This window comes from Tachyglossus aculeatus, chromosome X2 (genome assembly GCF_015852505.1).
Source record: "Tachyglossus aculeatus isolate mTacAcu1 chromosome X2, mTacAcu1.pri, whole genome shotgun sequence".
NCBI classification, from domain to species: Eukaryota; Metazoa; Chordata; class Mammalia; order Monotremata; family Tachyglossidae; genus Tachyglossus; species Tachyglossus aculeatus.
Genome location: NC_052100.1, coordinates 5,598,512 through 5,615,213, shown reverse-complemented (window position 1 = coordinate 5,615,213; position 16,702 = coordinate 5,598,512). Strand labels below are relative to the sequence as shown.

The following is a 16,702-nucleotide window of genomic DNA, read 5'->3' as shown; positions in this document are numbered from 1 at the left end:
TACAATTGTTCTCCTCATTCCTAGGCACAGATCATACCTGAACCAGGACCCCCTGGACTGCCTGGACCCCCAGGCCCTATGGTAAGTAGATATTTGGGTCAGCGCTTCCTTTGATTAGCTAGCACATTTTAGCAGTTAAAATTGGCAGGAACCTAAGAGAAAGAGAAGGGAAGTGCTTTATCTGATTTCTTTGACCTGACTTCATTTCTTTCCGCCTAGTTTCAGTCCTCTCCACCTGGTTTCAGTCCTCTCAGCCCGGTTTCATTTGTCTCAGCCTGGCCTCATTCCTCTCCAACTTCTTTCAGTCCTGTCTGCCTGGCTTCAGCCATTTCAGCCCAATTTCAATCCCCTCCACCTGATTTAAGTCCTGTCTACCTGATTTCAGCCCTCTCAGCCTGGCTTCATTCCCTTCCACCTGTTTTCAGTCCATTCTGCCTGGTTCCAGGCCTCTCTACCTAGTTTCTGCCCTGTCCAGCTGCCTTCATTCATCTCCCCGTAATTTTAGTCTTCTCGGCCTGATTTCAATACTCTCTGCCTGGTTTTCCCTTCCTTTCCACCCTTACAGATTCATTCAGTTGTACTTATTGAGCACTTACTGTGTGCTCAAAGGTGATTTCTTTCCCCCCTTGACTGTAAGCTCATTGTGGGCAGGGAATGTGTCTGTTTATTGTTCTTTTGTTCTCTCCCACGTGCTTAGTACAGTGCTCTGTGCACAGTAAGTGCTCAGTAAATGCAATTGACTGATTGACTGACTGATTTACCAGCTCTGGGTGAGGAGGTGGGCCGGGCTGGGGGTCCCCAAACCTAATCAGCACCGAGGGTCCCAGGTGCTGCAGGCAGATGAGTGAGTGCAGAGTGTTTGGGTCTGAACATCACTGACCTCAGTGCTGCCCCACACATCCCCACGGGTTTTTTGTCTACTGTATCCTAAATCGAAGAGAAACCAAGAAAGTGACACAAAAGACAAAGCCATCGTCCTTGCAGGAGTTATTTAGACTCTCATAGATTTGGATTTTACTTGAAATGTTGCCCTTCAAATGTCCTGTCCTCTTATATCAATTGCAGGGTCTCCAAGGAATCCAGGGTCCCAAGGTGAGTCGATATTTTGAGGCCAAGATCACAGTAGACCCTCAGACTGTCGATGCAGAGGACTGTTTAAAACAGCTTTGCAAATAAGGACCAAACACAGGAGCCCAATATATTGTTTTCAACAGCCTTCCTCCCCACTAGGCAAAACCCAGCTCATAAAGTGAATGACATCAATATCTACCGCCATGTCTCACTCTAATTAACTTCTCTGTGCCTCAGTTACCTCATCTGTAAAATGGGGATTAAGACTGTGAGCCCCATGTGGGACAACTTAATTGCCTTGTACCTACCGCAGCGCTCAGAACAGTGCTCGGCACATAGTAAGTGCTTAACAAATACCAACACTATTATTATTATTGTTATTATTATTAATTCTCATTTATGCACTCTTTTCCAGCACTTAATACAGTGCACTGCACACAGTAAGCATTTAATATACTATTACAACAACGACTACTAGTTGCCTTGGACCATATTTGGGAAGCTGATTTAGAGATTAGAGAGAGGATTTCTTTCACACAATAATATGGTGTCCTGACTGATAAGTGATAGCTCTGGGACACATGCACAATTCCCCCTGGTTCTCCTAACCTTGGTGCTAAGCATTTTGTTACAACCTTGCCCCCAATAATCTATTCAGACAGGAGACCACCTCTTTGTATAAAAAAAAAACAGCCCTCCCTATCACAGAACCAGATTGAAAGGATTGCATTTAGGTCATACAGGTCAGATTTTCTCCAGAGGTAGCTCAGTATTTTCTCCTCTGCATGGCCTCTAGCCCCCAGGAAAGGAGCCATATGATGAAGGAGAAGAATGAATTTCCCAGAAGGCCCTTGTCTCATTGCTAGGTGACAGCTAGAGTTAGACCTTGCTTAGCGCTATGCATGAGTGCCAAGAAGGGTGTAAATGAGAGTAAAAGAGCTAGAGTTGGCAGAAGGACTGACTGTCTTTTCATACAGGGGCTGGACGGTGCAAAGGGAGAGAAAGGGGAAAGTGGAGAGAGAGGAGGAAAAGGTTTCATCGGCCCACCAGTGAGTATTTTGAACTTTATACGGGTTTTCCTGAGCCGCTAAACTCCACTTTCCCAGGCCTCTCCTGACGGAGCCATTTTTCTGCGTAGGGACCAGCTGGGCCTCCAGGACTTATTGGGCTGCCAGGTACCAAAGGAGAAAAGGTAAAATTCCCCCGGAGACCAGCTGACTGATCCACTGGTGGAACCAGAATTTTTCTGAGATGCTGATCAAAACACAGCCCAGCCGCATGGACCTCTGGGCCCTTCCTGTGCCAAAGAACATTTGTGGGACTTTGACTTACCAGCTCCTCCCAGTTCCCTCTGGGTTGTGGTCCTTTTAATCATCTGATTTTCTGTGTCCCTAAACTCAGAGACCTTCGACCCCCCACAGGGAAATTTCCACTTGAACCGTGTTCCTGAACTCCTCTTTATCGAGTAACTGCCTGCCTCTAGGCATTGCTCCTCCCCAATTCAGAATTCCACCTGCCCTTGGGAATTTTCTGCAGGGACTGCATCCTGCCCTGTTAGTTGGAGCTGAGGATCGTGGCGAAATTCTGCACCCCCTCTGCCAGAGGCCAGGGGAGTTTCTGCAATGTGGACAGGCAGCGTGGCCACTATATCTTCTGAAGGGACCAGAGAGCCACCAAAGAATAACGAAGCTGGTCAGCTGAAATTGAAGAGCCACACCTTTGGACTTGTCAGACTAGGATGACTCGTCCCAGTACATTTCTGTGCCCCTTAAGCCCACGTTATCAATTGCAACTCCCCCTTAACCGACACACTTCCCCACCCACAGAAAAAGGTGTTTTCCACATTCTGGAACACATTGCTTCATGGCTTTTTAACTTTTAAAAAAAGGAAAAAAAGGAGTGAGAAGTAAAGGAAAAATCGGTATGGTGTGATCTGTTCTCTTGTTCCCCACTCTAGTTGTTTTTGGTTTGATCAACTCTAGCATCTGTCAAATGGCTAATTTCAAAGCAGCCCTGTTTAAAGGAGTCTTGCATTATAACAGGCCTGCTTTAAATGAGCCACCCAGTCTCTTGTACCTCAACACTGCTGCTGAGTTAAGCAGGATGGAGAATATTATCATCGTCTCCTTCGTCACCTCAGCACCTCAGTAAGTCTGGTTTCTCTCTGTCTCTCCCCAGGGAAAGCCAGGGGAACCAGGATTAGACGTAAGTTTCTAATTACAGTCTCCCCCCGGCCACCCCCTATTTGAGTTTTGACTTCTTCGATGGCCATATGTTGAACCATCCTGACGTGCAGTTTCCCAAATGTTTCCCATCTCCGGGGGACCAATTGCTCTTTGCATAGTACACCAGGAAGAGCATGTGGAACCATAACGAGCAGCACATTCTGAATGAGAAGCAGCGAAATGGCAGAATAGAGGGATATGTACGTAAGTGCTGGAGGGCTGAGGATGAGGTGAATACTTATAGACTTAGTACAGTGCTCTGCACACAGTAAGCACTCAATAAATATGATTGAATGAATGAATATTAAGTGCTTAAAGAGTACAGATATAAGTGGACACAGAAGGGAGAAGGAAGTAAGGGAAATGAGGGCTTAGTCAGGGAAGGTCTGTTGGAGGAGTTGTGATTTTAATAAGGGTTTGAAAGTGGGGAAAGTGTTGATCTGACGGGTAAGAATGAGGAGGGGGAAAGAAGGCAATCAGGTGACAGCAAGATAAATGGGATCAAGGTAAAGTGAGTAAGTCAGCATTAGAGGAGCCAAGTGTGCTGGTTGGTTTTTGGTAGGAGATCGGTGAGGTAAGGTAGGAGGGCGAGAGCCAAATTAATTACAGACTGGAGGAAGAAACAGAGTATGTGAGATAGGAACATAATTGCTACAGGAGTGTGTGAGTACTTAGGGAATTAGTTGATCCCTGTCCTCAAGGAGCCTACAACCTAACTGGGAAGTCAGACACTGAATTAATTACTGAAAGAAAGTAAGATCATCAGGTTGGACTCAGTCCCTGTCCCACAGTCTTAATAACAGTATCTATTAAGAGCTCACTATGTGCCAGGCACTTTACTAAGCACTAGGATAGGTACGAGGTAGTCAAGTCGGACACAGTCCATGTCCCACATGTGGCTCACAGTCTTAATCCCCATTTTACAGGTGAGGCAAATGAGGCCCAGAGAGGTAAAGTGACTTGCCTAAGGTCACATAGCAGACCAGTGAAAGAATCAGGATTAGAACCTAGGTCCTTCTGACTCTCAGGCCCATGCTATATCCACTAGGCCACGCTGCTTCTCTAGGCCACGCTGCTTGTCAAACGTTGAAGTGGGAAGTACGTCGCCCACCTGACATACCTGTGTTTTATCTTCAATCATCGCGGTAGGGTTTCCCCGGCCCCCGAGGAGAAAAAGGAGACAAAAGCGAGCGAGGAGAGAAGGTCAGTGGATTCAGTACAGTGTCTCTTGGGGAGTTTTGGAGTGATGACTTAATGACAGTATCCTGGAACTTCTCTCTCAAGGTGCAGCTGAGCCGTCCCGTGCCTTCTCCTGCTCCCAGAAACCATTTGTAAACCAGTATGTCTTATGTCTGCAGGGGGAAAGAGGAATTCCAGGCAGGAAAGGAGCAAAAGGACAGAAAGGAGAGCCAGGGCCACCTGGTTTGGATCAGCCCTGCCCAGTGGTATGTTTTGTTTCCGTTTGGCAGAGAGTTTGTAATGTGTCCATCCCGATGGGGTTCAGTACTGAGCAGGTGGGTTGCAATCCCACTGATTAGTCCTTTATTCCCCCGCCCACCCCCCTCCCTCCCAGCTTGGTACAGCAGTGGTGAGAAAATGGCGATGATTTGCTCTAGGAACCCTGACTCGTGACTCCTGAGCTATCTGCGTGTTGTTCAAAGGTTTGCCCATTAATTAGGATGATGGAATTTATTAAGCACCTACTAGGTGACACGCCCTGTGGTAGGTGCCGGGGTACCTACCTGACAATCAGATCAGACACACAGTTCCTGACCCACATGGGGCTCATGGTCTTGTTGGGGGGAGAACGGGTATTTTGTCCCCATTTTACAGATGAGAAAACTGAAGCCCAGAGAAGTTACGTGACTTGCCCGAGGTCACAGATCAGACGAGAGGTGGAGCTGGGATTAAAACCTGGGTCTCCTGACTCCCAGGCCCAGGCTCTTTCCACTAATAATAATAATAATAATATTAATCATCATTTAAATTGTTATTATTATGGTATTTGTGAAGTGCCAAGGAGTGTACTAAGCATTGGGATAGATACAACATATTCAGGTGGGAATCACAACCTCGGGGAGGCAGGACAGGTATTTCATCCCCATTTTACAGATGAGGAAACTGAGGTACAGACTTTTGTGAGGTCTGGTTGTCCTCCATCTGAGAGGTGACTTTGGCCTTGTCCCCAAGCCCTTCTGGGCTTCCCATCTGTCTTCTGAGGTTATTCATTAATTAATTGTTACAATTTGTTAAGCGCTTACCATGTGCCAAGCACTGTTCTAAGCGCTGGAGTAGATACAAAGTAATCAGGTTGGACATAGTCCCTGTCCCACATGGGGCTCACAGTCTAAATCCCCATTTTACAGATGAGGTAACTGAGGCACAGAGAATTGAAGTGACTTGCCCAAGATCACACAGCAAACATGGTGGAGCCGGGATTAGAGTCCAGGTCCTTCTGACTCCCAAGCTTGTGCTGTTGCCACTAGGCTATGCTGCTTCTTTGACCTTCCATATGGGCAGGTCAGGAGTCTTACCTCATCCGCGTTAGTGTGTGGAGCTGACAGCTTTGGGGGGTTTTTTTAATAGTATTTGTTAAGCGCTTACTATGTGCCAGGCACTGTACTAAGCGCTGGGATAGATGCAAGATAATCAGGGTAGACAAGGTCCCGTGCCTCACCTTTTACAATGATTCTAATTCATCTGACCCCCAGTCTCGTTCTGTGAGGAAACTCGGCCCCTTCACACTGGGCTGAGCCAATGACCCTTGCACTGGTTCACGGAAAAAAGCCGTGATTCAGACGTGCAGGTAAACCCAGAAAAGGCCCCACGGAGCCGGCAGCAGGGAAGGTGGTTTGAAATGAGAGAAGTGAAGAGCTCCCTTAGCCTGAGACCTCCCTCCTTTCATCCCTCCTGGGTGTCCCAGAATGTGGTCCCTCTGGTCTTCTAGGGTGCCCCTTCTTCAACCCCTCGGGGACCCTGCCCCAGAACAGGAAGCTGGGCATTCCTGGTTTCTGCCATCATACACCCGCTGCTTCTTGTTCGCTGAAGGAGAGGAATTCGCAGCAGCAGCAACAGCAAAGCCTCCTAACTCCTTTGCTTCTTTTGGGGTTCCTGAGCTCCTAGATAGCGGGGAAAGAATGTTGGGAATCCTTTTTCCTTCCGTCATCACGGTGTCCATTGTAGCACCTCTTTTCCGGGTCTTCCATCCTGATGAAAAAACTGTTGTCTTTAAAACAGGGAAAGAGTTATATCAAAGACCTCAAAGGGGAGACAGGGCAGCCAGGCTTGGATGGGGCCCACAGGCCCTGCTCTTTGGTATAGTAACTGTCCACCTTTCTCCGCCTGCCGTGCATGGAGTTCATGCATGCCTGTGTCTGTCACCTCAGTACCTTCTACCGACGGAAGCGTTCATTCCCTCAGACCGATTGCTCTGGGTTTACTTTCAGACTGACAGTATATTTGTCCCTTCCCTTAACGAAACAGATATGAGTAGTCAGACACCCCACAGTTTGACATGGATCCAGCATTCACTACTACTGAAGCTATCTCCCCAGAGTCATCGCCAAACTTTTTTGAAAAAACTTGTATTTATACCAACATGTGACTTTTGCTCTACCTTGTAACTGTTTATCCAAAATTTCCCCCATCACCAATCAATCAGTTGGGATTTACTGAATCAGGTATTGCATGCAGACTTAACAGAACTGATCCCTGCCCTCAAGGAGCTTAAAATCTAATGGAAGAGACAAAAAGTAAAATAAATTACAGGGGCGGTGAGAGGGGAGGGAGGGCAGACAGCCAAGTTTAAAGATAAGTTTGAGTGCTGACGGGAGAAGGAATAGGATGAAAATCTAACTGCTCAGGGGCTAAGGATCAATCAGGAAACTCTACTAGCCCATATTTTAGATACTCTAACCCCCATAATAATAATAATAATGATGGCATTTATTAAGCGCTTACTATGTACAAAGCACTGTTCTGAGTGCAGGGGAGGTTACAAGGTGATCAGGTTGTCCCACGGGGGGCTCACAGTCTTAATCCCCATTTTACAGATGAGGTCACTTAGGCACAGAGAAGTTAAGTGACTTGCCCAAAGTCACACAGCTGACAATTGGTGGAGCTGGGATTTGAACCCGTGACCTCTGACTCCAAAACCCGTGCTCTTTTCACTGAGCCACACTGCTTCTCAATATTTAGGCACTTTGATTGGCCTTCATTACTGTCAACCTGGATGTTTAGGTAACTGCCATTTTGGATTCAGTGGCACCATCCCTTTTTTTTATGGTATTTGTTAAGTGCTTACTCTTTGCCAGACACTGTACTAAGAGCTGGGATAGATACCAGATAATCATAGGCCTCACAGCCATAGTCCCCATTTTACAGAAGAGGTAACTGAGGCCCAGAGAAGTGAAGTGACTTTCCCAAGGTTACACAGCCACCAAGTGGCTGGGCTGGGATTAGAATCCAGGTCTTCTGACTCCCATTCCCCAAACATGCCAACTAGCAAAGTTTTTACCATAATATGCCACTGGTCAGCTCTTAACTCTACTGGAGCTATCAGCCGAATTGTTTCAGTGCCTAAGACAGCCTCCTGTCGTGAAGAGATTTAGGGAACCAGGTGAACTCTTTCAGGCTCCCGGAGGATCCCCGAGCTGCAGGAATTTCCCAAATGGTTCTGGGAGACTAGGGCAGGGGGAAGGATTCTAAGTGGATCCCAGCCATAAATCAGTGAAGAGTGGGAGAGCAAGTAAGAGAGTGAATGAAAGAAGAGAGCAAGGAAAAGAAGTCAGACTTTACCCCTTACCAATTCCGCACTCCACAATCAATCAGTGCTGTTTATCGAGCACTTATTATGTACAGAGCACTATACTAAGCATGGGGAGAGAATGATGCAGTTGGTAGATGATTTTTTATGGCATTTTTAAGCACTTACTATGTGCCAGGCACTGTACTAAGTACTCGTGTAGATAAAAGCTTATCAGGGTGGACGTAGTCCCTATCCCACATGAGGCTCCCAGTCTTAATCTCCATTTTACAGATGAGGTAACTGAGGCACAGAGAAGTTAGGTGATTTGCTCAAGGCCACATAGCAGACTAGTGGCAGATCTGGGATTAAAACCCAGGTCCTTTTGACTGCCAGGCCTGTGCTCTACCCACTAGACCACACTGCTTTTCTACGTGTGAACTGTGAAGCATCTGGGAGTACTGAAAACCTCTAAGACAAAAAATTGGCACCTTGTATCTATAATATGTCTCTATACAATGGATCTGTAGTATTTTTAATATCTCCCCCACCTAAAATGTATGGCTGGGATCACATTTACCAACTCTATTATATCGTACTATCTTAAGTACAGCATTCTGCACACAGTAAGCACTCAATCAATACCATCGCTTAAGTGTTTATATCAGTCATAATTGTAATTAATATATGAAGTCCTTTGATGGTTGCTGGAGAAACATAAATTAATGTAAATTGAGGAAATATTCCTCGAAACCCCCAATGAAAGTTTAGTTGAGAAAAGGCTTCAAAGATTAATGCTGTTGGGAAAAAAGCTACTATTCCAAATCATTGGCAGATGTATGCTCTAGCATCCAAAATATCCAATCAGCTAGTGCGTCCAAAAGACCAAGAATCAATCAAACCTACCATCAGATAAATCAATAAGTAAGGTGCCTGGGGCAAAGTTCAATAATCAGCTCCATCTGCCTCTGCTTCAGAGAGGGAGGAGAGTGAGGGTTCAAAGGACCAGTCAATCATAATATCTGTCCACCCATTGGAAAGAGTCTCCATACAGTCAAATAGAGGCCGACTACCCAATCACAGACTATTTCTGACCAGACAGAGACTAATTCAACCTGATCATTGTGGGCAGCAAATGTGTCTCTCGATTCTGTTGTATTGACTCTCCCAAGCACTTAGTACAGTGCTCTGCACACAGTAAGCGCTCAGTAAGTACCACTGTTGGTGATGATGACGAGAGACCCCGTTGGACTGTCTTCCAGAGTGCTCTAGGGCATCCCCAAATTCCCCCCAACCCCATTAGAAGATCCTCATGGCCTGCAGCCCTGATATGAGGAAACAAAAATTTGCCCCCCATTATTCAGACATTGAGTCACAAGGCAACTTAATTTAATCCTAGGTCACCAGGAACCTGGATATATGATCAGAGGGGAGGTCGGTTAAGGTGACTGTGCTCATTAAAGCAAGGTTTAATCACCCAGTGTCACTCAAAATCTGAGGAGCTCAAACAAGGTTGTCAGAGCCATCTGGTCAAAGACTAGTCAAAGTCAGAGAAAGCTGTCCGAGAGGGTCCTGGTGGATGGTCTGAGAGAGCAAAATTTGTTGCCAGCTGTCTAGGTTGAAGGTGGTATTTGTTTTGCTAAGCACTTGCTATGTGCCACACACTGCACTAAGCCCCAGATGGACCCAGGATTATCAGATCAGATACAGTGCCTGTCCCATGTGGAAGCTCATAGTCTAAGAGGAGAGAGAAAAGGTATTGACTCCCCATTTACAGAAGAGGAAAGTGAAGCACAGAGAGGTGAAGTGACTTGCCCAAGATCACACAGCGGGCAAGTGGCAGAGCTGGGATTAGAACCCAGGTCCTCTGACTCCGAGACCCCAGCTCTTTCTACTAGACCATGCTGCTTCTCTGTGAATCGAATTCGCTCATCTCTGGTCATGTCATCTTCCTTCAATCTGTTAACAATTTCCCCACCATGGCCAGTTCCCAAATAGGTGGTTTCTATTTCCGTCTCTCACGCACTCTTGCAAGTTCACTTGATCTCAGTCAGTCAACAGTAGTTCAGAGCACAGTAGCAAGAGTTTGGGAGAGGACAATAGAGCTAGTAGACACAATGCCTGCCTGGTCTATTGTGTGCAGAGCACTTAGGGGAGTACAAGTTAGTAGACATGGTCCCTGCCCTCAGGGAATTTATAATCTAGCCTTGGAGACAGACACTGAAATCATTTTACTGATAGGAGGAGGAAAGAGAAGACTTTTCTCTCTACCCTCTCCCTCCATTCTCCTTTCTCCCTCTTCCTATTATCTCTGTTTCTTGTTTCACTCTCTCCCAAAAAATACACCACTGAAAGTGGAATCCAGAGAGCTCCCATTTCGTAATGGTCTAAATAAGACTGAAAATACTATTTCTCCAAAAACTTCCCCCCACCTCTGCATTCGCACCCACGGAAAGCAAACTGCCTAAAATTCCGGCTCCCTCTGGTGCTTCTCCATGTCTCTAGAATTCATTCATTCATTCATTGTCGTATTTATTGAGCACATACTGTGTGCAGAGCACTGTACTAAGCGCTTGGAAAGTACAATTCGGCAAATGATAGAGTTAATCCCTACCCAACAACGGGCTCACAGTCTAGAATGAGAACGACCTATTCCAAATGCGTTTCCTGTCAACCGACTGGAGGAAATAAGATGGTGGTGGTTGCGGCCACTCTCTGTAGTTGCCAGGGTTGTTAGCGGTCTCGTGTTTTGGCCTTGTTGTTTTTAATCCTTGTAATCTTGGGTAACAACAGCGACTTGTGTGTGGCGGCATGAATTTGTCCTTTGTGGGGAAAGTCCAAGTGGAACAGGAAGCTCTGTCTGACGCTATTAAACACATCCCCTGGGGGAAGCCTTGGGGATCCACAGGAATGAAGGTGTCACGTCTTTCTTTTGGCAGGGTGCAGACGGACTGCCCATCCCAGGATGCTTGCATAAGGTACTGTTGGCGGTGGCATTGCATTGAATTGGCATCTGCATGTTTGCTCTTCATAGTGTCTGTCTCTTGGGCCAAGTCCCCTGTAAAGGGAAAGCAGGGGACAGGGACTATATCCAACCTAATTAGCTTGTATCTACCCCAGCCCTTAGTACAGTGCCTGGCATATAGTAAGCACATAACAAATACCATAAATAAATAAAAAATTGGGCTCTGAGCCACTTGAGCTGTTTCACTACTGAGTCACTCAATCGAACTTATAGTAATTGTGGTATTTGTTTAACGAATAACATATGCAACACACTATACTAAGCACTGGGGGAGATGTAAGATAGGTTGGACACTCCCTTTCCCAAAAAGTGTGCTCAGTTTATTGAGCACTTACTGTGTGCAGAGCACTGTACTAAGTGGAGTGCAGTAGAGTTTGTAGATATGATCCCTGCCTGCTAGGGGAGGTAGACTTAAAATAATTTACAGAGAGGAGGATAAAGAAAATGGAAAGATGGATATATAAATGAGTAAGGGCTTAAATAGTGGAGTTCCTAAAGTTGAAATGTACAGAAATGAGGCCAGAGTGCTTCCAAGACTGTTTTACTTTCAATCCCCCAGGGCCTCTCTCCTTGACAAATCTGCTCAGGTGCTTTGTTTTTTTGTTGATTTTTTAAAAAAGGAAATGTTTTCATGTGTCTGTATTAACCCATCTGAGTGTCTCTGCATCCTCAAGAAAATATTATTTTCATACTGATATCACCCATTGTTTGTCTTTTTTGTTTTTTTCCAGTGATTCACAAACATCGAGCATGAAGCATGTACATATTATTGTGATATATTTTGATCTTTTGAATTTTTGTAAAAAAAAAAACAGTAATATATTGATCTTTTTTTACTGGATGCTGCCACATATGGATTTTTTAAAATATTATAAAGTTTCCCAAACTGAGAACTGAATCTACACTATTTGGATTGGATAACCAGCAAGCTGCAGTGAGCGGAATGAATTTGATTAGCTGCTTAAAGCTACTGGGTGTGGACTAACCTGCCGACGGAACATATCGAGAAGGGCTTTGCGTTCTCATATGCATGGAGAGAACGTGTTTTCTTGAAACTTGGCCTTCACCCCTTTGCCTTTTGTACACAACAAGGGTGAAAAACCATGGCCCAAGGTGAAAAAAATGAGAAGAGTCTCTCCCTAGAAATGGAAGAATTCCAGTGGTGCTTCCAGTTATCGGGGGGATTTCTCTGTGACCCAGAAAATCAAGTCAGCTCCTTCCCCGGTGTGTGCCTTCCACACCAGAGCGAAGGTTTGGGTTGGGCGTCTTGCTGACACACCATACTTCCTTTGGATGCCGGACTCAGATTGCTAAAGACAGACCCAAACTGAGGTCACCACAGCAAGAAGCTTCCATTTCCGACTGTGCACGTGGACTGAAGTGCTTCCGAAATCACCCTGGATTATTTCTTTCCTATCCGAGGAGAACGGGACACTTAGCTCCATCTGATAAACAAGAACCAGGGATGGCTCAGATTGGAAGTAGAATTGGTGGGAAGTGGGCCGGGGGTGGAGGGGAAAGCAGGAAGGATTTGAGGGGGACATCCCTGAGTCATGGAAGCTTCCAGAGAAGGAATGGGAGCTTTGAGCCTTGCAGTCATACACGCCCAACCTGAAGGTACCATAAAGGGAAACGTTTTTTGCTCTCCATCCTCTCCCAGGCACATCAGTTCTGACATGAAATTGGACCCCAAGTTAACTCATGCCAGGACAACGCAAACCCCAGCCAGAACGGTGATGGTGAGAGTTCACTGGTCAAACTAGGTGATGGATTCATTCCACCAGGACTGGCTGCTCCCTGTTTGTCCCTGAGACTGGGATGTGTGAGGGATTGGGATTGTCTTTTCGAAGGTGAGTTTGGAGAAGAGAAAGGACAAGAGGCATTTTGAGGGTCTTGTGTGTTGGGGGAAGAGACACCTATTGAGATTCGAATCAAATTTATCGATTGCTGCAACGTTCATGCCCATGAATTACTAACAAAGGGCCATAAATAGTTTTACAAATAACTCTGGGCTTCTGCCTGCCCTGCCTCAGATTTTGCGAGTCAGCTTGGAGCCTTTAAGAGGCACAATTGTTCACCAGAAACAAGAAGTCAGACCAGACTAAAGAAGCTAAGTACATGAAGTGGCATATCAAAGGTACGAGAAAAACGGAGTGGGATAGAATTTGCGACACTGGTAGTTTGGGCATTTTCTTTCACCCGTTTTCAGCTGGGGGGGTGATCTCACACCCATAACCGAACTCTAATTTTGCTGTCCCTTGGGTGCTTCTTAGAAGTTAATAATAGTAGTGGTCTTTGTTAAGTGCTTCCTCCGTGCCAAGCACTGTATCAGTGCTGGGGTAGATACAAGAGAGTCAGATCAGACAGTCCCTGTCCCCTCACCGGGGGTTCCCAGTCTAAGTAGGAGGGAGAACAGGTATTGATCCTCATTTTACAATTGAGAAAACAGAGGCCTACAAGGTGAAGTGACTTGCCCGCGGTCATGCAGCAGACAAGTGGTAGAGCCGAGATTAAAGCCCGGGTCCTTCTGATTCCCAGGCTAGTGCTCTAGCCATTATGCCACGCTGCTTCCCATAATTCTCTTAACAGCTTCTCCGCAGTACTGAAAAAAATTCACCCAAGCAATGGGTTCAGCCACAGATAAGCAATTTTAAATTGTACTTTCCCAAGCGCTTAGTACAGTGCTGTGCACGCTGTAAGCGCTTAATAAATATGACTGAATGAATGAACGAATGAACTGGGAATAAAACAACCTTTATTTCAAGAGAAGAGCTATCACTACCACTTAACCAAATAGTCACCGTTCAGTTGTCATTGACTGAAAGCCATTTTCCACTTCATCAGGAAGATGTGTTTTTAAAAAATCTAAAACAAACCCAGCACCGACTGTTTCTGGAGGGAACATGTATTCACAGGATTCATGGCCTTGGGTGCCTCTGCTAATGGGAATGAAACAGCCGTTACCCAGCATTACCTTAAAAGGATATCTCCTTACATTACAAATTTACAAACTAATTAAAATTTTGGAGCTCAACTCTGGCAGGACCCAGAAAAAAAACATTCATCTTAAGCCCTAGATATTTATTTCTAGATTTGCAAGATATCGAGGCTTCTATAACTGTCAGGTGAGGGGGGCCTGTTAAAATGGGAGGGGATTGTTTTGGGTCACAACTGGCTCAGACCCCAAGTAAGCGTTTGGCTTTTTAAAAATGAATTATGCACCATAATGGAGTGGTTGAACGATTATCCCTTGGAAATACTTTGGATTTAATGTGTCGGACAAGGTCCGAACACTACAAATCAAGTCAGGTCATTTCCTGTTCTCCATTCTCCAAGCGACAGAAAGGAAACATCTCCTGAATATTAAAATATTCAAAAGCCTGTGGTAAACAATCTGGCCTTCCTACATATGGGAGGGGCCTGCAATGGGAGGAAGAAGAAGGGAAGGAATCGAGTAGATAACTATTTGGTTTTTATTATTTTTGTGACCCAATGGGTTTTAGGCATTTCTCACTGTCTGCACAAGCCCACCTTAGACTGTAAGACCCCCTAGAGACTGTAAGACCCCCTAGTGTGTTGCGGGCAGGGAATGTGTCTGTTTATTGTTATATTGTACTCTCCCAAGTGCTTAGTATAGTGCTCCACACACAGTAAGCACCCAAGCAAATATGATTGAGTGAATGAAGAGAGAGAGAAAGAGACAGGTATAAGCTACTGCTGGTCAGAAATTCCCAATGTAGGGTATCATGGAAACTGGAAACTAGTCACTTTCCAAAGCGCTTGGGTCAGTAGGAATAAAGCTCCTAATTTGTTTTCAAGTCGGGGACACAGAGAAGTTTGTTGATGTTATTGGCTTTCCCGTTCATAGACACTCTGAGTAAAAGTAAAATAATCAAGGGCGAATTACACCCAGGTTCTGACATTCAGGAAGGTTTGATTCAAACCGACTGCCCATTGTCTCCTTTGGTTGGGCATTTAAAGTGTAGTCTAAATCCAGCTCCTTTGTCCAACAGGCCTCTGGCCCTCCAGCATGTTTATGGCATTTGTCTGTGGTTATGATTAATTGATTGATCAAAGCCAACTAGTAGGGACCCCCCCCCCCCCCCCCAGCTTTTGGCCCCTGATGTATCCTTCGGGACCAGTTCCAGGGTCAATTTCCTGCCACTTGGCAGGAAACACCTCCAGAGTTGGCAGGAATATCCAGGGTAGCTGGAATCAGGAGTGAGAGAGTGCTAAGATTGCTCTTTGCTGGGTTCTATCCACCGTGTTCGATTTTTCGAGTCAGTCCCGAGCAAAATCAGAACCATCAGACATGGTCATGAGCCTTATAAAATTATCAGGCAGGTTGATTTTTCTGTTTCTTTAGTTGTTGTAGTAGTAGTAGTAGTACAAGTTGTAGTAGTAATAATAGCAGTAGTAGTAGTAGTAACATTTATTGAGCACCCACTTGATGCAACGCACTGTACTAGGCACTTGGGAAGTACAAAATAACCAAGTGACACAACAGGAGTTCACATCCTAAAGGGGGATATGAGCATAAAGAATATTTACAACATCAAATCCAAATGCAAAGTATTTTCTAGACGCATTTCTTTTTTCTCTGCCTTTTTTAATGTCCTAAGTTTGGAAAGGCATCCCCCAAGTCTTCCCTTTTTTTCACCTAAGTGCAAATAAAGCTGAAATGACAGCTATAAGAGGTTCTTTCCCAGCCTCAGAGATTGAACCTGCCACTCTTTGAAAGTCAACCCTGATTCAACTTCACCAGTTGTGCCTTAATGAGCCAGCGTAGAGAAAAATGTGAACTATTCAAAACCCACACCCTGAACACCTCAAGAATTAAAATGATTCATGCATACATAGTCTGTTAATCTCATTTTTGAATTGCTCAGCAGTATTACCGAGCTAGGTGTGGCCTAGCCATTTTGTTTTAAAAAAACTTATCCAGGTAATTTTCTTACTATTTAAAAAGGGAACTCTTTGAGGAGAGCAAACATTAAGTATTTTTATAAATGTTTCCTTACTTGGTACAAAATAATAGAAGGTGGGAGATGGCTGTGTCTTGTTATTCATCTCAGTATGGGTTAGCAAAACATTGAAAAATCATGCTCTGTCGTCATCTTGCCATCATTCTTGCTCCCCTGGTTAGAAATGAAATTAATGTAGATTTAGTGGGTCAAAAGGTTTCCTAAAGCCCATCAGAAACAGTCAGTATAACTGCTCCCGACTGGATCCGCCGTATAGATCTGTTCTGATTCATTTGGGTATTAGACTTGTATCTATTCCTTGCTAAGAAAATTTTGGTTGCAAAAATGTAATGCTGTACTCACCTTCGATGGACGTTTTGTAGGGAAGTCGAGTTTATTGAAAGAGTTGAGCGTTACTGCCATCTATGGGGTATGCTTCCTTGAAACTCATCTCTTTGAATCAGGCAAGATTTGAGAATTGCGGCCATTCGGGAGTCAAAGAACCATCTGCAGCATTCACTGAAGGCTTTTCAGTGCTCCCACACTGAGCCTCAATCTAAAATGGTTTCCCATTCAATTTTGGGTGTCTGTGTTTATATCATTTGGGAGATGCCAAAATAAGAGCAGAAGACTGTAACAGTTCTGGAGCAATGAAAACATTCACTTGAGAGAA

The 16,702-nt window shown here is 45.1% G+C and overlaps 1 protein-coding gene across 1 annotated transcript in view; it reads left to right on the top strand.

The window, feature by feature from the left end:
* The window catches only part of COL23A1 (collagen type XXIII alpha 1 chain), a 234,410-nt gene extending 232,117 nt beyond the window's left edge, over positions 1-2,293 (top strand). The window contains exons 20-23 of the mRNA XM_038771580.1: positions 25-81; positions 1,066-1,092; positions 2,049-2,120; positions 2,210-2,293. Coding sequence (XP_038627508.1) covers positions 25-81; positions 1,066-1,092; positions 2,049-2,120; positions 2,210-2,293 — 240 coding nt within the window. The remainder of the gene's footprint in view (positions 1-24; positions 82-1,065; positions 1,093-2,048; positions 2,121-2,209) is intronic.
* Positions 2,294-16,702: the final 14,409 nt, after the last annotated feature.